Here is a 22,196-nt window from a genome sequence, read left to right as displayed (position 1 = left end):
GTGCTTTGATAATGGCTTTTCAGATCAATTCATTTAGGTTTTTTTAAAGAGAAAAAGGAAATCATTTGGGAAGACATGATCATGTGCCTGTACTCTGTGTTTGTCCTTTTCTTTGCAAAACAATCTGCCTAGATTCATGAGACTAAATTCAAATACAAGAAAATGAACTTCATTCTAGAAAGTACAATTTCCATTACGACTGTCCAAACACGTTAAAGAGAAAAACAAATACTACACGGTTACATGCACATGCCCATTTATTTAAATAATAGTTTATAGTCTGTGAGCAGTCATCCAAATAAACAGGGATATACATTGAGTTGTGAGGATTTCTACTCACAATGAACACTTAAGGGATCTTCAGTTTAAAACCTGCCCACTTCACTCTCCTCTGGTAGATTTGCATTTTCTTTTTTTAAATGAGCTATTGCCATTTGCAGATTAAAAAGCAAGAGGGGGACATACAGGTGACGAGATTTTAGGGGAGGGAACTGCAAAGTTAAGCCAATAAAAGATTCCCACATACTGGTTCGTAAACTGATACTGTAACGGCAAAGCACTATTTATGTTTTAAATCTAAATACGGTACCTGAAAATTTACTGTAACAGTTCATAGAAGTAAACCCGTTCTCCAAAGCAAACCATATCAAATGGATGATACATTCGCCATTCTTCGTACTGCAAGAAAATACGATCCAGTGTCACTAAACACAATAAAGCATCTAGTTTTGGAACAGCACTTGACACTATTTTAATACTACACACAGATAAATTATACATCGCTGCTTAAATATATTGTGTTGAGGGGAAAAAAGTGACAACCGGACAGTTGTGCTGAACATGACACATCAAGTAAAATTATTTTCAAACGAGAGTCCGTGTGACTGCTGTATCATTTCGAGATGCAGGATTCTATTGGATTTATTAAATCTTGCCGTCAGACCCAAAAGCGTCCTTGTCCTATTCAATTTAAGAGCAGCTTATTCACCAGACAAACGGCGCTGAAGGATTAGGATTTTACTGTCAGTCTGCTTCAGAGTTACATCAAAAAAAAAAAAAAAAGTATAACTGTTCAATGATTCAAGGCTAAAACTGTCAATCTAATTGCAACCATAAAAGCAAGCAGGAGAGGAAGAGGGTGAAAAGGTGAGGGCGAATTTATGAGCACTCTGCAATACAGCAGAGCTCCAAATTAAACTAGAAAGTTGAAAGGGTTACATCTCACTGTCCACTTAGACCACTATTCATTTTCTTGCACTTCAAAAGGTTGTCAAAGTGTTTCAAAAGTCACGTCTCTGGCGTCAGGGTTTCCGCAGGGGCTCGACAACATATTTAACACTCACAGAACTTTATAACGTTGCATAACATGGAATTTAATACTAGTTATGTGGTCATAAAGGGCAACGATGGAAAACCACAAGGAATCAATTTTGTATCTGGACCTGAATAAATGGTAGCAAATAAATAGATGGAATAACCATTTTTTTTACCAATTACATTAATCCAAGTTTTGCTTGTTAGGAGATGATGTGCCTCCTCCCTACTGTAGCAGCAGTAGTGAGTGTTGGCTACAGATGTAAAATGTCTCCTGGCAGCCACAAATAGGATTCAAAAACATTGACATGATTATTCCTATGCTCTTTTAATTCAGATTTTTTTTTTTGATCATTGGCTTTAATTTGAGAATGTACTGTGCACGCTATACCAAGTGCATTTTGCCAAGTCTTTGGGTACATTTTAATTGACAAATTAAAAAAAAGGTTGTTAGTAGAGACATAGGGAAAGAGAGAGAAGAATATGGCAAACCAGGAACATGGCTGTAATATTGTACGTCACCACAAAGCCCAGGATTCCCCCCCCCCCCCCTCTTATGAAGTTGTTTCAATGTAAAAAATGATGCAGCATTAACCATTTCTCTAATCTGAACAGAAGATGATCCCATCAGGCAGATACAGACGTCATGAAATGGACGGTTGGGTGTGGACGGGCTGTGCACTAAAACTTAATTTCTCCTACTCGTGTCCACTAAGTCAAAACACTGAATGTGAGCAGGGAGAAAAAACTGCTTGGTTGGCATGTTCGGAACTCACTTTTTTAAACTCCTCTGCCTTCATCTTCACAGGGAATTACACTGACACCAACGCTCTGGTATTTTCAGTCTGCAGAAGGCGGCCCCCTTTTCCTACTTTCCAGAATGTTTCATCTGTTGTTGCATGAGGCTGAAGGAGGATACAACACTTTAACGTGCACAATAACACAAATCTAGCTCTATCATCAGCAAGCCCCTGACATATCTGGACCAGCATCCAGCACTTGGCACTGTTATTGACTTACCGATGAGCTTCCTAATTAATAAGCAGCGATGAGAGAATTGAATTTGCAGCACCTGCTGGCGTTTGTCTTGAAACTGGCAAATGTCACTTAAGTTAATTGAGCAATTTCTTCTGGTCAACGTTTTTTTTTCTCAAATTAGGCGTTTCTCTTCTGAATGTCCCTTCATTCTGATTACTGGACTAACAGCTTTCATAAATAATGTTTAAATATGACGCTACGTTGCTTCACGTTTCACTATTTTAGGGGAGTCAAAAACAACAGAGCTATGTCAGGAACAGAGGAGAGGAGAAACCTTTTGCAGAGCGGGAAACCTAAATATCACGTTTTTACCCTTTGTTAGCTGAACAAACCGCGGCGGTTGCGGCAGTCAGATCGCCCTTTGGCGTATGGTCACAGCTGCAGGGTTGCTGTCTCAACGAATGGTCATTTCCACCACCGCAGCCGAAATCACAAAAACCTCTAGCATCCCTTCAGAAAGCGGGAGCCCTTGAAACAAATAATGTTTCACAGCACTGGAACCACAATGAATTAGCACAAAGACTTTGTAACATTCACTAACTTGAACTTCATACAAACAGGGAGGGAAACTAACACCAGCCAAAGAATTTTAGATTTAGCCTGTGTCTCGTTTTGAATTAAAAAAAAATAAAATAAAACTAGCAGGTTAAATAACAGCACCACAATGTTAGTTTCCTGCCCTGCGCACAACTCGTCTTTCAAAATCGAGAAACGAAAACACGAGGGGGCAACAAAAATACCGCAGTCACCGACACGTCTACGCAACGAAATCTGTGAATTATTGTTTTCAACAAATAAAAGCAAATAAAGAGGACAGCAATTTTGCATAAACATGAATACAAAACCTAAGAGTCAGTGGATGCACAATAAGTGTGAGTGAATCTGAGACGGGCGGAGTGGCGTGTTTGTGGATTTGTGACACCATGAACCAGTGTAAGGACGACGCCCTCCTTTCCCTCCAGACGACGACCTGTGCGTTCTCACTCCAGGTCATCCACATCCTCCGTCGCGATGGTGCTGGTATGTTCCGAGGTCACACCTAGACAAAAAAAAAGATGAATATTTGAAGCATAAAAATATAAAATAATTCCAGACTGAAACTTTTCACAACACTCCTGTACTATAATCTCTTATTTTACAATTAAACAACCAACCGTATATGGATGGCCTTGTCTGGTCTTTAAAATAGTAATATTATATAGTAGGATTAAAAAACGAATAAATCGTATAGACACCACTCCGCTGCTAGTACATTATCTAATGTGTAAAGACAAAGTAAACAACTTTGTGTATGTGGACAATGATGCTCAGCCGAAGAGGCTTAATCTTATGTGACTTATAATTGCACAGACGAATTAGCAAACACATTCACTCTTCTAAAAAAACAGGCCATGAAGCCTACTGCACTGTGCATCTGTATCTGTAAACCAAACCCTGTGTCGTACTTGAGGCTTCATCGTCGTCATTGGGAGACTTCTTCTTGTCCTCCACATAACCATGACTCAGGAGCTTGGACATGCTGACCGGAGGAGCCTTCTTTTCATAACACCTGAGGTGGCGACAGGAGACGGCAACGTCACAGTGAGTTTATTCGAGGCTCCCGTATCTAATAAAACTCTCTGCTGAAGTAACTTATAAACAAATTGTTTCCAAGAGTATTTGGTAGCACATTCTTCAAAGAGAGTTACTCACGTTCGCTTGTATTTGTTGGTTAAGGACAGGCCCTCCAACTCAGTGGTAGCATCATCAGGAGACATCTGTGGGATGGAAACGTTACAGCTCCTGGTTATACGTAGCCCATGTATCACAGTTTATCTCAACCGATTCCAAACCCAGATTTATTAAACAACAAGCATGGGGACAATTCTGACATTTATGCTGCAGAATCACAGCAGGCCTGAGTCACTTTACTGTCAAGTACACAGGTTAAACAAACAAGAAATATGTCAGGGTGATGCAGCGGAAGATGAAATGATGGAGGACAGCTCTAGGGGAGATTAGTCATGCAATGGAGATGATTGAAGAAACTCATGAACAAAAAGCTTCTAGAAACCCAAGCGACATAAATTCATAAACACTCAATTTGCTCATGACATTTCCTTAAAAAAGAAAACTCATTTTAGGCCGACATGCACCCTGTTGAGGCAGCAGCTCAACTAATAAAATATTTTGATTGGGGTTTTTTCTTAATTTGTATATCACCAAATTAACATTGGTTGATCATACTGTATCAAAAAAAACAGGGCTCTCTTAAATGAAAAAGCAAACATTTCATGCTTTTGAAATCAAATCTTTGTCTGTTAACATTTCTTATACTGCATTAGGATTGCAATTAAGTTATGCAACCGAAGCATTTAACATGATATGGTTTCTTGGAAAAGCCTCTTCTGCAAGATATCAGTCTTGATAAGATGAAATACATCTGATAAGATGAAAAATAAATCTATGTTCTTATTACAGGCTAGGTCTTCACCTATCTGAAACTTATCTCAGTATTTCCACAAAGTTACCATACAGTCAAAGCACCAGAAGCAACATTAAACCGAAATGAAACCTGACCAAATTGCGAATGCAAACGATGGAGCAAAATCATGTGAAAATAAAAGGAAAGATGATGGTAAAAAAACTAAATTAATAAAAGATGGAAGATATTTGCATGGAGTCCATGTTGGGGGGTGACTAGTTTGGTCCATTCACCTTATCGTTAAATCTATCAGTCTCTCTTTCCCAGGACGAATTGTTATCAGTGCCAAACGGTGCAGCCAGAGGCTGGCTGCCCCCCTTCATCTGGCTGTTGGGAGACGTTGCTTTGCTTCCACTGTAAGCACAAAACCACGGTGACATAGGATGTGAAATTATTGCTCCCCACTCATCAAATTTTGGCTGATTTATTTTTTCTTTGCACTCTCAGGTGCATCAAGAATCTTATCTATAACTCGACTTGGCTCAAGAAAAAGTGAAAGTTCATCAGGTCATCAAATCAAGGACAGTGCGTTGTGGGAAACATTAGAAATTCTATAACACAAAACCATCGTCTGAAAGTGTGGCGACGCGTCTTCATCGGGACAGAATTCTTATTTCATTGTCTAACTGGCCCTCTTACCTCTTTGCCTCATCACCAAACCAGTTGGGTGGATTGTAGGGTTTCTGCGGCATATCCTCAGCATCATTATCATGACTCAACAGCCCTGCAGGGGGGACACAATGTTCAAAGTGTGACGAAAACACTTCCAACAATTACAAATATTGCCTTTCACCTTTGAAAGCGCAATGCGAAATTAGCAGGCAGTATATTCAGCTACTAAATAATTGTAAAATATGTGTCTTTAAGGAAGCCTAAGTAAGGATTTGCAATTTTCTCCTCCACGCTGCCATTTTCGCCAAATTCCCCACTATTCTCCTGTTTTGCTACCAACAGTAGTGATCAGTAATAATCTAATTGGATGGTAATAACCTGTCTATCCCTTACCTTTGTGTCCTCCCTGCTTTGCAAGCTTGACGTAGTCCGAGTCGCTCTCAAATATCCCAACCCGCCGTCCGGTGGACCTCTCCACCGGAGAGGTTTCATCTGCGCTCTGGGACAGACCAGGTATCTGGGAGGTCGGCCCAGTCGCTCCGCTGCTCACGGCCCCGGGCTTTATGCCTGCAATGAACTGAGAATTAAATCTGCTTGCTTTGCTCGTGCACATGGCTCCATTTGCAAGCGCCGTAATGATTCCTTGGCATATGCCGCACATGCAGGAGCCACAGTGAGTGCACTGCATGTTTAGCCTGTGAGCTGGAAACTCTCTTACTGTGAGCTATGCTTTCCGATTTAGCACAGTACTCAACTGGAGACATCAGCTGAATTTTTTTGTAAAATTTTGCATGTGGTCTCATATTTTACCTCCAGGCTTGGTCCTCCGGTGGTTGGGCACAGCGGTGCTCATTTCAGCTGTTGACACAGTAAAATGTCATGGTCAAACAGTGTGACTGACAGGTTGCAAGTGCATGCCACATATATCAAAAATCAAGCTCATCTACATCAACGCCTATAAGTCTAAGTTTAAGTGCCACTTTCATAAAGCTTTCATAAGTACCCCCTTGTTGCAGAAAATAAAAAAATTGTCAGAGGGTGTCTTTTTCCTCAGCCACCATTATCTACCAGAGAACTGAGAGGGGCAGTATACAAAAAACATAAAGAGCGATTCTTGAATATAATTTATTCCATAGTAGATATTTTTACGTGCCGAATTGCCTAAAAAGACCATCGACATTAAGAAGTCATAGAATAATCATGTTTAACAGGTGGTGCAGCGTCAACACCTTAAATCGTCCTTTCATCTAACGGAGTTTGGCATCGCACTTCCGCATATCAAATACAGCGGCCTGCCTGAGCTCTTTTACAGCCAGTAGCAGTTAGGATGCTGTAAAACATAATATAGGGTAAATAAAACAAGTCTTGTTCGTGTATGAGAGACAGAAATAAGGCGATCGACTGGTATCGCCCGGCAAACACGCGACAGTGCACGCATTTGATAATGAGTACGCTGCCTTTGCAAAGGGAGCATTCATACGATTGTTGAATTATAGTTTGACTATATACATTTTGAATATCTATTTGCACACGACACCGTAATCTGTCCCTAGGGTTTTCAAATGCGTCGTTTTAATTCATAATGTGGCTAACAAAGCCTTGCTAATTCAGCTAGCCGCCTTGCTAGCCGCCTAGCTAGCCGCCTACCTAGCTGCCGCAGTGGCTCTCCAGCGATAACCTCATCCTGTATTGCAACAATTCCACTTTTTAGGTTAATGGGTAACAATTCAACGAGCAAAAAATTAAGACGCATATCTTACATTATCAGTTATTTTTCTTTCGATGTGATTATTGATCGGGTGGTTGCAATAAAATGCCGATAGCTTCTTTTTTCAGCAGGCAAGGATGGACAAACACACTTCCTGTGGCACCTGCTGCCTGCATCCGGTTCGCTAACAAAGATCGTCTATGTACAGCAGAGACACAAAAAAAAGCCAGAGTTAGGATTCTCTTTATCAAGAACTACATATATTTAGCACCACGTTAACACATTTTAGGTTACGAAAGCTCTTGAACTAATTGTATGTTTGATAAATTATTGTGGACCGATTTATTTTTTGGCTGGCATTAAATAAATAAAAATAAATATTGCATTTATTTATATCTTGAAATCGCAGAGAGTGAGACTTCTTTCTCTATTCCTGCTGTAACTGCCATAGACTGTACTTTACGAGACGATCTTTGGGCCCTGGTGGGCTTTAACAGTAACGTTACAGTACATTTGTTTTGGAATTTGTTCTTAATAATAATAATAATAATATTCTTCATTTGATCATTTCAATTTCATGTTACCTTATACCTATACACCATTACTACTCAGAAGAAAATGTTGCACTTCTAATGTTGATACTCTAGGTACATTTACCTGATTATTCTTAAATGATTGCAGGACTTTTACTTGTGATTAAGTAGCAAAACTATTTGTAATAAACATTTACTTGAGTAAGTAATTTGAATATTTCCTCACCATGGTCTCAGCCATAGAATGAATATAGAGCTGAATAACAATATTACATTGTATTTATCTATCTATCTGGCTATCTATGTGTATATATATCTATCTATCTATGTGTATATATATATATATACTACATAGCTACATAATAGCACAAATGCACAATTTCCTTATAGTCTCCAACACAATAGTAGGCAGTTTCTATAGCAAATCAAATCACTGAGCAAGTGGGGTGTCCATCAAGTCAAAACATCTTTATTGTGCTTAACAGATTTATATTTCATTTAAAGGAATCCATATAATTAGAACACATTGTTTTAGTGAATTCACTTTACTAAGATTAATTGCCACTAAAGTGTTATCAATTAAAACAACTGTAGAAGCTCTTAAAAAGCTCTAAATATCTATCAATATTGGCAATTACTATTATGCCACACAGACTTTCATTCCAAAAGGGGATATGAAATTTGTTTGAAGGATTCCTGATATGAAAGTAACTTACTAACTTTATGAAAGATAAATGTTTCTAAGACACTAATAAAACAGAAAAAAACGCATTTTGGAAAGAAGACTTCAACTGATTAATATAACATACAGGATCATCAGCGCATGCAGAAGACACCTTAGCAGCAGCAGGTTAATGTGCAAGAAACCAATAAAGGCAAAATAATGCAACAAAGGTTGGGTTAGGAGAATAATACTAATTCTCTTTCTTTGGCAGCCATCTTGGACAGGCTCTTTTCTGGCTTCAGAGATCACTCAGAGGTCTTTGCCGCAGTTGGGGCAGAGGATGTCGTCTTTGCTCGTCAGGAAACCACGGCCGACAAGAGACTCGGTGCACCTTTGGCAGTTGAAGCAGTTGGTGTGCCACTGGCGCTGCTCAAAGGAGATGTACTTGCTTCCCCCGAGACCTGAGACAAAAGCACAAAAAAAAACAGAGACATGGGTAATCTGCCCCAGCATTCCCAACTATCTCATGATCTCTGTAATGTAATAGTCTGGTAATGTTTGGTGATTGGATAATCAGGATGCAGGAGGAAGCATATGATCGGGGAACCTCTCAGTGCCATTTAAACTCCACGTACTCTTGTCTAAATGTATTCTCAGAATAAACAGTACAACTCAAACATTGCAGTCTCTGTTCCAGTTGGCAGTCTCAGTTTACTATCAGTAGTAAATAGCCCTACTCAGCCTGTGAACAAATTTGTGTAACTGTATCTGTAGCGGGAGTAGTAGCAGAAGTATTTGCTGCAGCTATATCAGCAAGACTAATATAGTCCTAATGATGTTAAACTGGGAATTTGGAGTTTGAGCCAAATCAACCCTTTCCAGGCAGGGCAAGTTCAATCCCTTTACAATAACTATTGCTTGAACAATATACCATCTACGAACTGGCAATAAACAGAACGTTATCAGTAATCTTAAACAAAAAGTCCTACTACGCTATACAATGGATGTGAATAAATATTTTTTCGAGCCACGGTATTTGTGACACAAGTACAGGTTTAACTTTACCGCTGATGGGGTTGGTGCAGAAAGCACATTTCTTGGCAAACAGGTTGCAGAAGCAGTCAAGGCAGTAGGTGAAATCGTCCCGAGAGGTGAACCGCTGGCCGGCCAGCTGCTGCTTGCAGCCGATGCAAACGAAGCACTCCTTGTGCCAGGGCTGGTCGCGGTAGTTCACTCCTCCATTGGTGATGGGCTGAAAATTAAAGGGAAAAGTGTTGTGTTTTTTAGACAGTTAACACCATGAGGGCAATAAAGAGGAAATGCTTTTCAGAGGGCCCCCTTGTGTCCACACAAGCAAACGTCATTCCCAGTCAGTGTCGTTTTACCTTCTTGCAGTGGACGCATTGCAGAGCATACAGCTTCTCGTAGCAGGGCAGGCAGTAGTTGCTCGCCTCCTTCTGGACGAAGGTCCTGGTGCCAATGGGCTGCTGGCAGCGGTTGCAGGTGAAACAGTTCTCATGCCAACTGTTGCCCTTGTGCTCCATTTTTTTGGAGCCTGGTGGGTGGAGGGGGCAGAAAGGAGGAACCTTAAGATTTGAAGGCTACCAAACCGACTCGTGTGTGTAACTCCAATGTTTTTTGGTGGATTTTTGTAACAAATGCATACGTGTTGGCTGCGATCAGGCCTCCTCACCTGGTTTAATGGTCTTCAGGCACTGATTGCACTTGGCAGAGTAAATGCTGCTGTAGCACTCGGTGCACATCAGCTTGTCATCGCTGGTGGCAAACGGCTGCTCCACCAGCGATTGGCTGCACTGGATGCAGAGGAAGCATTCGCTGTGCCAGTGGCGTTCCTTGTACGAAAGATCCTGCAGGGCACATGGAAGGAGAGAATGTTTGGATTGGTTAGAAATGAGATTACATTTTAAAGAAGCCTTCATGCTGGTTGATATGAAGTGTACATTTGGTTTTTGGTGACAATGCTACAAAACTAGGTTTGTGACTCATTGAAAATATTACCTTGCTGGTGCAGCCAATGAGCTTCTGGCACCCTTCACAATTGTAGGAGAAAAGTGCCTCATAACACTTAATGCAGTATGGATCATCCTCCTGCAGGATGTATTTCTTCCCGTATAAGGACTCCTTACAGTCAGTGCAGTCGCAGCGCTCAGCCATGTTGATTAAAATCTCCTCTCTGAGTCCCCTGGATTGTAACATTAAAAACATATTTTTTAAAACCAATTAAGGTTCACAAAGTATCCATTGGAGCTGATTGATTTCTGTAATTGCAGATATATATATATATATATATAAAGCACGTTGGCTGTATCTCAGAATCACATGGTCCGGTGAATTATGAACTTCATCATGCCTCCCCCGCCAATGTACGAGGCACAGCATTAGCCCCTGACATCTGAGATGCCTGGAGACTTAATTGACTATTACGCACAACAATTTAGGCCAAGGAATGTGGCAAACAGCGCCCAAATGGAAGCAGTGTAAATGCCTTCCACTTAAGTATTAATGGACATGATGTGACTTTTAAATCTGGTTTACTGGCTCAAGGAAGAAAGTATTCGGAATAAGACCAAGAAGAAAGAGGGTTAAATTGGCGAGGAGGAAAGCAACAAGGATAGAAATAAAAAGAAGTGGGATTTTTTTATAGAGATAAAGTAAAGGGAAGCACATAAGAATGAATAAAAAGTTAGGTATTTGCATCATCTACTATTTCAGACTTCTATCCAGCTAACAGTAAGCTTAAAAAAAAAGGATCTTTATCTGACATTTGATATTTTAAAAAAATCTATTTTAGGCTTCTGTAGTCTTCAAAAGCTAAACTCATGCTGTTCTGATCTGTTCAGTGCACATTAGATTAAATCAGTAACCCCGAACCCCCACACCAGACGACTGAGATGACGCAGCTTTTCACTTTAATATGGAATAAAAGAATTTAGACAATTTAGAGTATTTGATGAAGGAGAATAAATGTAAAAGACTTCGGCAGCTCAAAAAAGCCTATAAACCTCCACAAAACCTGGACTGCGTTCTGTACATGGATTTTAAGCGTTGCCATCCCTTTTTTGACACATAATATTTGGAACACGGCAGTCGTTCAATTTCATTTCAATAGAGAACTGAACTGAGAGGCAAATATTCGATAATGAATGAGTGGATCTTTCACCTCTGTAAATGCTCTATAATTTATATACCCCAAAAAACTCTAATCTAAACCCAATCTTTAAAAAAAAATTTATATTCCATATAAATTCCAACCCCTGATGCTTCCATGCCCGTATCTTAACACGCTATTCTCCGCTGTTAGCCCATACCTCCTAAACCTAATACTCCCTCTGTACGCCTCATTCCAACATCTGTGCACCACTGTAAATACTTGATCTCCTCATTCTGCTTCTTCTATCATCCCTTTACAGTTCTAATTATATATATATATATATGTATAGATATAGATATATATCTATATATATATATATAGATATATATATATAGTTTCCTTCAATTGACAGTCATTGAAATTACATGATGCCATGCAATGAAATAATTATGTGTTGTAAAGATTACTTTATCTTCATTCTTTCCCCTTTTTCAAAAACCCAGCGAAGAAGGTCAAGTAATCCTCTAAACCTCTGGACGGCTAATTTACACATTGACAGAAATTAAATCGCCAAAGTTCTCTTAAATGATAAGAAATAAAAAGAGCATTGCGTGCGGATTGCAGAAAACAGGAATAAAGACAATGCAGTCAAAGAAATGAGAGCGGGAGCTGTTACCTGTCAGCGCAGTGTCTGAGTAGGAGCTTGTTCGCAGACTGAGACCAAAGGTGTCTGTTGAGTGCAGTCCTCTTGCTCATGTACTTAAATAAAATTAGAGCAGAACGTGACCCACACCGGGGCAGGACAGGGAAGGCAGTGGTGTGACCAGAGTGGGCTGGTCATTTTATATTCAGACTGCTATAAATTCCCACAAATGTGAAATGCGGAACTCTTAATACTCTTGACCATGCCCTCACCTCGTGACGGACACAACTTCAGACGATGAATACAACCTACAAGCACATATCCCACAGAAAAGGGGATGTGTGCATGTAGTAACTTATTTATTTAGGATGCATTGCGAAAAGTGTTGTTTGCTGTTTATGGTATTTCAATGAAGGGAATATTGCATTCTATTTATAGTCCATCCATTAATAAATCACTTCTCCAAATCTGCTATTAACTTGGTCTCCAGTGGTTTTACTTTATCCAGATGATTTTTTTAAGATTCCCTGACTATTCCTCTGGCACCATGAGAAGTCATTTTGATCTTAAAATGTAAGTTAAAGTTCTTTGGACTCATCATGGACAAGATATAATAGATAAACGACACAATGGAAATCTCGAAAACCATACAACCATACAAAGTGTCACTACCAACCTAATGCAATTTTTGTCATGGCATTTTGCTCATCAGTGGTACTACTGCAAAATATAGTGTAAATTGTAATGGCAATACAAAAACCATCAGCCTCAACTCAGCATCTGGTGCAGACGGGGATCTACGTGCAGATGGCAACTTTCTAAACAGGTTTCGTCATCAAAAGAATTCTTTTTTAAAGAATAAAGTGTGGTTAATTCTTTAAAAAGAATAGTATTCCTAGTATCTAATCCTGTTATGTAATTTAGACTTTACCCAGATTTGTGTCACATGAAGTTACTTCTTTGAAATGGCTGATCAAGCACCACACATAACAAGAATAGATAATAATCTGAGGACAAGTGTCGTGCCACATTTCCACCACAAATTGAAGAAACAAACAACAATAACAACAACGGATCAAAATTAATTGACCCGAGGAGAACCCAGATCTGGTGTGAATGGGTCCACTGACATGATCTGGGTTCCTCATGTGAACTGAGTTCACTAGTTCTGACACCGCTCAGATAAACTATGACCCTAAAGTAAAAAAAAAAAAACATGACTCAGCTAAAATATACTGTTGAGTTTATTTAGTTTTAGTTCATTAGTTAATTAGTCGCTGCAAGAAAATGCTTACCTCTGGATAACACTGTAAATGACACGCTCCCACGCATACCCACACACACACACGCACGCACACACACACCCACACACACACCCACCCACACACACACACACACGTCTGGTAATATGCTGCCGCCTGCAAAGCACAGAAAAACCACTGTGGACATAATGTGGTATGAAAAAATAAGTTTAATTTTAAACCAAATTTCTACAACTAAATATAATCTACCTGGATTGCTAGGTGGGTGCTAGTTGGCAGCAGTATAATAAACTTTAGTATGAAAGGACTGGGAGTATGCAATCCTAAAAACTTTTAACTTAAAGTGGGTGACTGGATTCGATTTGTTTAAATCAGAATTTCATCCTGATGATCATCCACATGTCTTTCAGGTGACCCACTCATCCACATAAGGATTAGAAATGAGGGAGGACATCAAATAGCCAATGGTTCATCTGTCTTTAAATAGTAGTTATATTACACAATCATACACCGAATGTGTATATATGTACACACACACACACACGCACACACACTCTAGCCCATGTAAACAGACACTGCACTTCTGATTAAAGAAAAACAGCTTTGGTGAATTGAAATACAAAATAACAAAAAGCAAATGTTGGACAATATTCAGTATTGGGTTGTGGGATAATTATTCGATCAATGAATTTCCATGTTAATGCCGACATGTCCCTCTGTACAAAGAGCAACTATCTGTGAATACTTATTCCAATGTCAGGACTCGTTTAATATTTGTGGAAATTGGATGGGGCAGTTTGCCGTCGCAGTGGGTTATTGAAGGGGTTCCATGAATCGCCAATGTTGTTTCTTGCTGTATTTCTGTTAACATCAAAAAGTTAACCGCATTACTGTAGTTAAAACCGGGTGGTCAGTGGCAGATTTTAACACTTCCATGAAATTCCAACATGATTAGGATTTGTTTTGCTTCCCTTCATCCTTCTCAATCAAGTAATCTATTTAAACGTTTCTCAGATTAGCTTTCTTTGCTTATCGTCTTATTTAATTTTCACTGTAAACTGGCTGACTGACCCTTAATAAACAATTTAAATACCACATGCTCTTCCTAGTAAACAAATTGCACAATTTGTTGCTACAATTTCTATCGATGCTGATACAACGAGGGGAAAAGTCTGACTTTGGTTTTGGCTTGCATTTAGTTTTATTTGTCCGATGTTTGGGATGAAATAGCAATTGATTCTTAGAATTTTGAAACTCTTAAATCTCCTAAAACATGCTGTGAAAAAGGAATTATTTCACAGAAATGTACTTGAACTAAGAAACTTCTTGCTGTGAGGTGAGAGTGCTAGGCCTAGGTTGTTATTCTGTTACCGGTACTGCACTATGTTGAAACCTTCCTGTGCTTCTGCACCATGGGTGAATGATAAGAATTTGTCGTACTTTTTTAAGCACCAAGTAATCATTAATACACACTCTTGTGTGAATAGTTTTGCAACACAGATTATGTTCATACCAGCATTCCATTTCTTCATTTCAAGGAGAGTTCGCCTGTACAGGAATTGCATTTACGTCTGTTATTAACATCTTAATTTTTCTGTGTATTGAATGCCATTCTGCTACCATTCCAACAGCTGTAAAATATTGGACTGTGTTTTGTTAATACCATTCATGCCACACTGTGCACGTGTGCAACAGAACATAAAATTAACCTGTAATTCAATGTTATTTTTTTGTGAATGTGGCTTTGGTTTTGAAAACTAACCCTTTTCTTTTTCCTGTTTTATTTTGAAAATAAGAACAAGAAGTGTATTTGTTTTTTTGGTCATTGACGCTAGTGGACGTTTTTAAAACCCGGAAGACTTTGTAAACAAACGGTTTATCCGGTGGGGGAAAGAAGGCAAAGGAGCCTGTTGAACCTCCGCCATGAGACAATAAGAGAGGACATGGAGGACGAACAAGGGCGACAGCTCGAAGGGAACCCGGACTGGATGTCCCGTCTCCCCGAGGGGCTGCTGGACGTCCCGCTGTGGGACCTGGCCATACCCGGTAGTTAGTGGCCTAACTTGGATATATGGAACAAATAGTCCAGACTGCGAACACACGGATTGCAGATTAACTTTGTAACTGTACATATATTAATATCCAGTTTGATCTCACCACAAAAAAAGTATAATTTCGTGGGGGTTTTCTATGTTTCAACTGCCTGTCCTTCAAACCATGGGGGATGGAGCCTTCTGCTCAGCCGCTCCTCGCCTGTGGAATTCCCTTCCAGACCACCTGATGGCTCTACAAAGCACTCTCTCTTTTACGAAGGGCCTGAAACCCTTTCTTTTTAAACAAGCATTCCCCTAAATTTTTGTACTTTTTCTTCCACCGATGTTTTTTCTTCTTAAACATTCTTTTTATCTTGTTTCTACTCTGTAGCACTTTGAGATCGCTTTTAGCAATGAAAAGTGCTCTATAAATTAAATTTATTATTATTATTATTATTATGAACCACCATATGGCCAAAAGTATGTGGACACTCTGAATCCCATTGTTCCATCTGTCCAGGGAGCCATGACAGCATGTCGTTCTGTCTGGATGTGTCCTCGCCAGTGCTGAGTTCAGAGCCCTTCCTCCTCAGAATGATCGACAGGCTGTTCCCCTGCTGCACTCGCCCCTGTGTTTACCGCTGGGCCACCACTCAGGTAAAGGGGCAATATGTCAAACTGTTACTAACCTAACATGCATATTGGGAATAAGATTAATTGCGCCATTGCTTGAGCAAGGCATTGACACCGTAACTGGAAATACTGCCACAGGCATTGTTTTTTACCTGGAATATCTGTCTATAGTTGTACATTCTTTCATCTTGTTTTGTCTCTCGTGTGTAGCAGTCATTCCTCAGTGAGCAGTGCGAGCTCGGTATTCGGTTCTTGGACCTGCGGATTGCCAGGAAGCCGGAGGGAGGCGGAAGATTGTTCTTCGCCCACGGCATCTACACACTCATAGCAGTCAAGGTGCAGGAACTACACTGAACTCAGAACTGAAATGCGGGGAACTAGAGTCGCTCCTGAAAACTGAACAGAGCCGAGTGTGAACTCGACCTGTGATCAGTTTTTTCCGTTATGACAATACTAACTCTGTTAGTAAATTCAAAGAAACAGTTCCTTCGTTATTTACTCTACTGCCATGTGTCGATACAGTGCAGGATCGTTATCAAAACTTTACTCCCATACAAATTGATGATGTTGTTGATAGTGCAGCAGCCTCACTACGTTCCACACTTGACACTGTCGCCCCTCTGAAAAAGAAGACAGTCAAACAGAGGAGGATTGCTCCATGGTTTAATGCACAGACACGCGCTTTAAAACAGACGTCACGTAGGTTAGAAAGGAAGTGGCGTTCCAATAGTCTAGATGATTCTCACCTAGACTGGAAAAATAGTTTAATTACATATAAGAAAGCCCTCCGAAATGCCAGAACCAATTATTTTTCTTCACTAATAGAGGAAAATAAAAACAACCCCAGGTTCCTCTTCAGCACTGTAGCCAGGCTGACTGAGAGTAAAAGCTCTACTGAACAGTCTATTCCTCCAACTCTAAGTAGCAATGATTTCATGAGTTTCTTTACTAATAAGATTATTACCATCAGAGAAAAAATTTACCAGCTTCTTCCCACTAATGGCACATGGTCCAGTACTGTAGGTTCTGAACCAATAGTATCGCCTAATTTTTATTTAGAATGCTTCTCCCCTATAGATCTGGCTGAGCTGACTTCACTTGTCACTTCATCCAAGTCATCAACCTGTCTTTTAGATCCTATTCCATCAAGGCTATTTAAGGATGTATTACCTTTAATTAATAATTCCATATTAGATCAGATCAATTTATCTATATTGACAGGCTATGTACCAAAGGCCTTTAAGGTGGCAGTAGTTAAACCTCTGCTCAAAAAACCAACTCTGGACCCAGATATCTTAGCTAACTATAGACCCATATCAAACCTCCCCTTTATCTCTAAAATCCTTGAAAAAACTGTTGCTAACCAGTTATGTGACTATTTACACAGGAATAGTCTGCTTGAAGACTTTCAGTCAGGTTTTAGAAAACATCATAGTACAGAAACAGCACTACTGAAGGTTACCAACGACCTTCTCATGGCCTCAGACAGTGGATATGTTTCTATTCTCGTCCTTTTAGATCTTAGTGCTGCATTTGATACCATCGATCACAAAATTCTGTTACAGAGACTAGAACACATTGGGATTAAAGGAACAGCACTAGAATGGTTTAAGTCCTACTTATCTGATAGATTTCAGTTTGTTAACGTTAATAACAAATCTTCCATGCATACAAAAGTGAGACATGGAGTACCACAAGGTTCTGTACTGGGACCGATACTTTTCACTCTATATATACTTCCTTTAGGCAATATTATAAGAAAACGCCGCATCAATTTCCATTGCTACGCTGATGATACCCAGCTGTATTTATCTATAAAGCCAGATGAAACTAATCAGGTCGACAAACTTCTGGATTGTCTTAAAGACATAAAGGCCTGGATGACTTATAATTTTTTACTTCTAAACTCAGAAAAAACTGAGGTCATTATACTCGGCCCTAAACACCTCAGAGAAACATTATCTGATCATATAGTTACTTTGGATGGCATTACCTTGGCCTCCAGCTCTACTGTGAGAAACCTTGGAGTTACCTTTGACCAGGACATGTCCTTTGACTCACACATAAAACAAGTCTCTAGGACAGCCTTCTTTCACCTGCGCAATATCAAGAACATTAGAAACATCCTCTCTCAAAAGGATGCTGAAAAACTAGTCCATGCTTTTGTTACTTCTAGACTGGACTACTGTAATTCATTACTGCTAGGATGCCCCAATAAGTCTGTGAAAAGCCTCCAGCTAATCCAAAATGCCGCAGCTCGAGTTCTGACAGGAACTAGAAGAGATCATATTTCTCCAGTGTTAGAATCTCTGCATTGGCTTCCTGTAAAATTTAGAATAAAATTCAAAATACTGCTCCTAACATACAAAGCCCTTAATAATCAAGCTCCATCATATCTTACAGAGCTCCTAGTTTCATATTATCCCAATAGATCACTTCGCTCTGTAAATGCAGGATTACTTGTGGTTCCCAGAGTCTGTAAAAGTAGAATGGGAGGCAGAGCCTTCAGCCACCAGGCTCCTCTCCTCTGGAACCAGCTCCCAGTTTGTGTCAGGGATGCAGATACCCTGTCTACATTTAAAGTTAAACTTAAAACCTTCCTTTTTGATAAAGCTTATAGTTAGAACTGCTCAGGTGTTTAATAAACCATTTCTTTATTATGCTGTTATAAGCCTAGACTGCTGGGGGAACTTATATCATGAGCATCTTTCTCCCTCTCCCGTTCTCTCCTTCTCCCTCTTTCTCTCCCTTTATATCTCTCTCCTTCTCCCACCTTTTCAATCTCTCTCTCTCTCTCTCTCTGCCCCCATGTATCTACATTACATGTCACTAACTCTGTTTTCTCTCTCCCCTAGTAGATCTGACCCCAGATCTGCAGGATCCAAACCCGTCATTATTATTATTACTATCATTATTATTAATAACATCATTGTATTTATAAGTATCAGTTTTCACTAATTATAAGTATCAGTCTGGTAGAAATTAAAGCAACTGTTATACTACCCCCCCATCCCCCGATATGTTTACAGTACATGTCACTAACCCTGTTTGTGTTTTCTATCTCTCCTAGTGTATCTCTGACCCCAGAGCTGCAGGACCCAAACCCGTCATTATTATTATTGCTATTATTAATATTAATATTAATATCACCACTATATAATGACAACAACATAATTGTATTTTTTAATTATAAGTATCAGTCTGGTAGAGATTACAGCGGCGGTTGTACAACTGTCCTCTCTCTCTCTTCTCTCCTACTGTCTCTCCTCCCACCCTCTTTCTGCCCACCTCTCCTCTCTTCCTCCTCTCTCTCCTCACCCCAACCGGTCGAGACAGATGACCGCCCACAACTGAGTCTGGTTCTGTCAGAGATTTCTTCCTGTTAAAAGGGAGTTTTTTCTCTCCACCGTCGCCAAGTGCTTTGCTCATTGTGGGATTTGTTGGGTTTTCCCTGTAATATTGTAATATTGACCTCACTATGTAAAGTGCCTTGAGACAATGTATGTTGTGATATGGCGCTATACAAATAAAATTGAATTGAATTGAATTGACTCGTCTTTGTGCAGGAGGCCCTGGAAGAACTGGCTACCTGGCTGGACGCTCATCCTAAAGAGATTATAATCCTTTCCTGCACGCATTTTGCCTCGCTGACGGACGAAGATCATGCTTGTCTCGTGGGGAACATCTTCACGCTGTTTGGAGACAAACTCTGCCCCTCACAGGTAAAAAAAAAAGAAAGAGAGAAAAAAAAAAAAAGCAGATAGACGCAGGGAATCGTTTTGAATAGTGATAACATAATTGGGCTGAGAATAGATAAAGAATATTGGTTTTCCTCAATATTATTCAATAAAATTAAGTTCTGGATCGTTGCTCAGGCAAAATAGCACTTTGGAAGAGTTCACCTTGGGCTGTGGGAACCTGTGATGGGCACAATTGCCTTATTGAGTTGTTGATGAAAGTTAGTTTGACTTCTTGATGACATGGAAACGAATTAAACAAATCAGAACTGAGATTAAACTAATGTTGCTTAAGTAACAAGATTACATGGCACCGAAAGATTTATCATCAGGAGCAGACTGTCTCTCCATCTAAACTCGGACCAGCTGCCTTTGGTCATCAGATGCTACAGGATTAAATATACCACCATACCATATACTGCCTGCCCATTAATATCCGTCATGCAACTCAACACAAAGTTTAGTTCCATTTTATTCCACCTCTTTTTATTTGATGTTAATATTTTTGTTTGCCAACATTTTTAATTATTTGTTATATGTCTTTTTGGATGTTATTTAATGCACTTTATGTGTGAAAAGTGATAAACAAGTTTATGATTACATTTTTGATGACTGAAGTTTTCGTTCAGTTGCCAGTTTATTGGCTGAGGTTTTGATTCAGCGGTATGTGTGTACGTGTGCAGGACACTCCAACTCTGCATTCCTGTTGGTCAAGAGGTCAGCAGGTTATCGTTTCCTATGGAAACCAGGAGTTGGTGCTGCAGCACCCTGAGCTGTGGACTGAAATACCATACTGGTAACTGGTGTCTCCCAATAGTTTTCATTCAAAATTGCATGTGTTTCACTCCATGTTTTTTATTGGTATGCATCAAATCCAAGCATAAGCCCAGTGTTTTCAAACATCCCTAGCTGCAGCTGTTTTCAAGGTCTGAGAAATATTTGTCTGTAAATTGACTACAAAATATACACATTGAACATTAAACATTAACTTGACCGGCCTCATTGGGGCAATCTGTTTCCAGGTATGCTGACACCCCAGACCCTAAGAAGGTGATCGCTTACCTTGAGGAGCAGAAGCACAGAAGACAACCAGGTAGACTCAAATCATTCACCTAAGTACAAGTAAAAATTACACTATTAAAAACTTCATCACAAATACATTCAAAGTTTGATTCAGATAAAAGTATGGAAACCCTGTCGGCTTTAAATTATTGAATCATTAATATTGATGTATTAACTTGCAATTGATTATTTGAGCCAAATTTTCAAATCCCTTTTCAGATTTTCATTTTCAACTGTCTGCTTTGGTTTTTCAGCTGGTTTTTATGTCAGCGGCCTGAACCTGACCGAAGATGCCCCGTACGTCCTCCTCCACCCCCTCCAGAACATGAGGACGATGACCACGAAGGCTCTCTCGCTGCTGCTGAGCTGGGTGAGCGAGCAGCGGCCGGGGACCGGGGCCGGTGGAGTAAACGTAGTCTGCTGCGACTTTGTGGGTGTCAGCCAGTTCTGCTCACTTGTGATAGGCCTAAACTACAAGCGGCTGGGCCGACCCGGCACGCTAGCCGCCTGCCTCGCCTGCAGGACGTCAGGAGACGCCACTGGCTGTGTCTGAGATCCAACATACACTTTGCACTTCACCCTGTACTTTTAAATCTCCCGTTTACACTGGTTTGTCCGTGTAGTAGGTATTAATGACTATTATATTTAATTAAAACTGTGAACATGCTGTCAGAGTTTCACACTACTTACCACCAAATATACATGTCAGATCATTCGAACATGTCTTGTGACATTCTTATATCACTTTAGACACAGTATCATTGTTGTATTCTTTTCAAAATGCACATATTCAGGTTTTCTGGGGAGACTCAACTGTCTGTCCCATTACTCATCAATTTTCATCAGTATACACACATTTAATATTTTTTATAACACAAGATAAGGCTGTTCACAGCCATAAGCACGTCACATCTTTGCTCATGTGCAGTATTTTTTCAAGTTATATATGTTTACTATGACTGTTTTGTTATAGTGTCGTTAATTATGTGCTTCCATTTCTGTGTCCACAGGATGAGCTGTTACACTACTTTAGTAAACTCTTACATGAGCTCACAAATACATAGCAGTGTGTTAATACAGTTAAAATGTCACTTTTTCCATGTGCACTTTAATATTGTGCATACTTTTTTCATTGTACTGCAAAGTAATGAAGATGTTGGCATATGGAATATAAACATTCATACACTGTGTAAATAAATACTTTAAACATATTGTGATCTCAGATTTCTTTCAACAATTTTTGGCAGTTCAATATAGCTTATGGTTAGCAGCCAGTATTAATAATAGAGAGGTTAGTAAATACACAGTAGAAAGTGTACAGGTGAACTAGTGAGTAAGATGAGACAAAGTAGAGGGACAAAGTACCAGCAGGTCCGTCCAG

The 22,196-nt window shown here is 39.7% G+C and overlaps 3 protein-coding genes across 5 annotated transcripts; 1 reads left to right on the top strand and 2 right to left on the bottom strand.

Moving 5' to 3' along the window:
- Positions 1 to 239: 239 nt before the first annotated feature.
- c1h7orf57 (chromosome 1 C7orf57 homolog) lies at positions 240 to 7,323 on the bottom strand. 2 transcript variants are annotated; one of them, XM_035629751.2, is made up of 8 exons: positions 7,189 to 7,323; positions 6,239 to 6,286; positions 5,822 to 5,995; positions 5,456 to 5,540; positions 5,050 to 5,170; positions 4,045 to 4,109; positions 3,798 to 3,901; positions 240 to 3,391 (listed from the first exon to the last, which is right to left on the bottom strand). In XM_035629751.2, the coding sequence occupies exons 2-8, from the start codon at positions 6,279 to 6,281 to the stop codon at positions 3,333 to 3,335; spliced, it is 651 nt and encodes a 216-aa protein (XP_035485644.1). In that variant the 5' UTR covers positions 6,282 to 6,286; positions 7,189 to 7,323; the 3' UTR covers positions 240 to 3,332. The 2 variants fall into 2 exon arrangements, with proteins under 2 accessions (XP_035485644.1, XP_035485643.1); XM_035629750.2 differs by having other exon boundaries at positions 7,076 to 7,206.
- A 793-nt stretch (positions 7,324 to 8,116) lies between these two features.
- LOC118305631 (four and a half LIM domains protein 2-like) lies at positions 8,117 to 12,266 on the bottom strand. The gene is made up of 6 exons (XM_035629749.2): positions 12,122 to 12,266; positions 10,353 to 10,536; positions 10,027 to 10,201; positions 9,719 to 9,888; positions 9,399 to 9,585; positions 8,117 to 8,794 (listed from the first exon to the last, which is right to left on the bottom strand). Exons 1-6 carry the CDS (start codon positions 12,199 to 12,201, stop codon positions 8,643 to 8,645), a joined length of 948 nt encoding a protein of 315 aa, XP_035485642.2. The 5' UTR covers positions 12,202 to 12,266; the 3' UTR covers positions 8,117 to 8,642.
- A 2,910-nt stretch (positions 12,267 to 15,176) lies between these two features.
- Positions 15,177 to 22,026, top strand: LOC118304975 (PI-PLC X domain-containing protein 1). 2 transcript variants are annotated; one of them, XM_035629701.2, is made up of 7 exons: positions 15,177 to 15,396; positions 15,904 to 16,040; positions 16,230 to 16,352; positions 19,583 to 19,738; positions 20,437 to 20,549; positions 20,776 to 20,846; positions 21,070 to 22,026. In XM_035629701.2, the coding sequence occupies exons 1-7, from the start codon at positions 15,294 to 15,296 to the stop codon at positions 21,366 to 21,368; spliced, it is 1,002 nt and encodes a 333-aa protein (XP_035485594.1). In that variant the 5' UTR covers positions 15,177 to 15,293; the 3' UTR covers positions 21,369 to 22,026. The 2 variants fall into 2 exon arrangements, with proteins under 2 accessions (XP_035485594.1, XP_035485593.1); XM_035629700.2 differs by having other exon boundaries at positions 15,178 to 15,396; positions 16,227 to 16,352.
- Positions 22,027 to 22,196: the final 170 nt, after the last annotated feature.

This window comes from Scophthalmus maximus, chromosome 1 (genome assembly GCF_022379125.1).
Source record: "Scophthalmus maximus strain ysfricsl-2021 chromosome 1, ASM2237912v1, whole genome shotgun sequence".
NCBI lineage: Eukaryota > Metazoa > Chordata > Actinopteri > Pleuronectiformes > Scophthalmidae > Scophthalmus > Scophthalmus maximus.
This window is presented reverse-complemented; position numbering and strand designations above follow the sequence as displayed.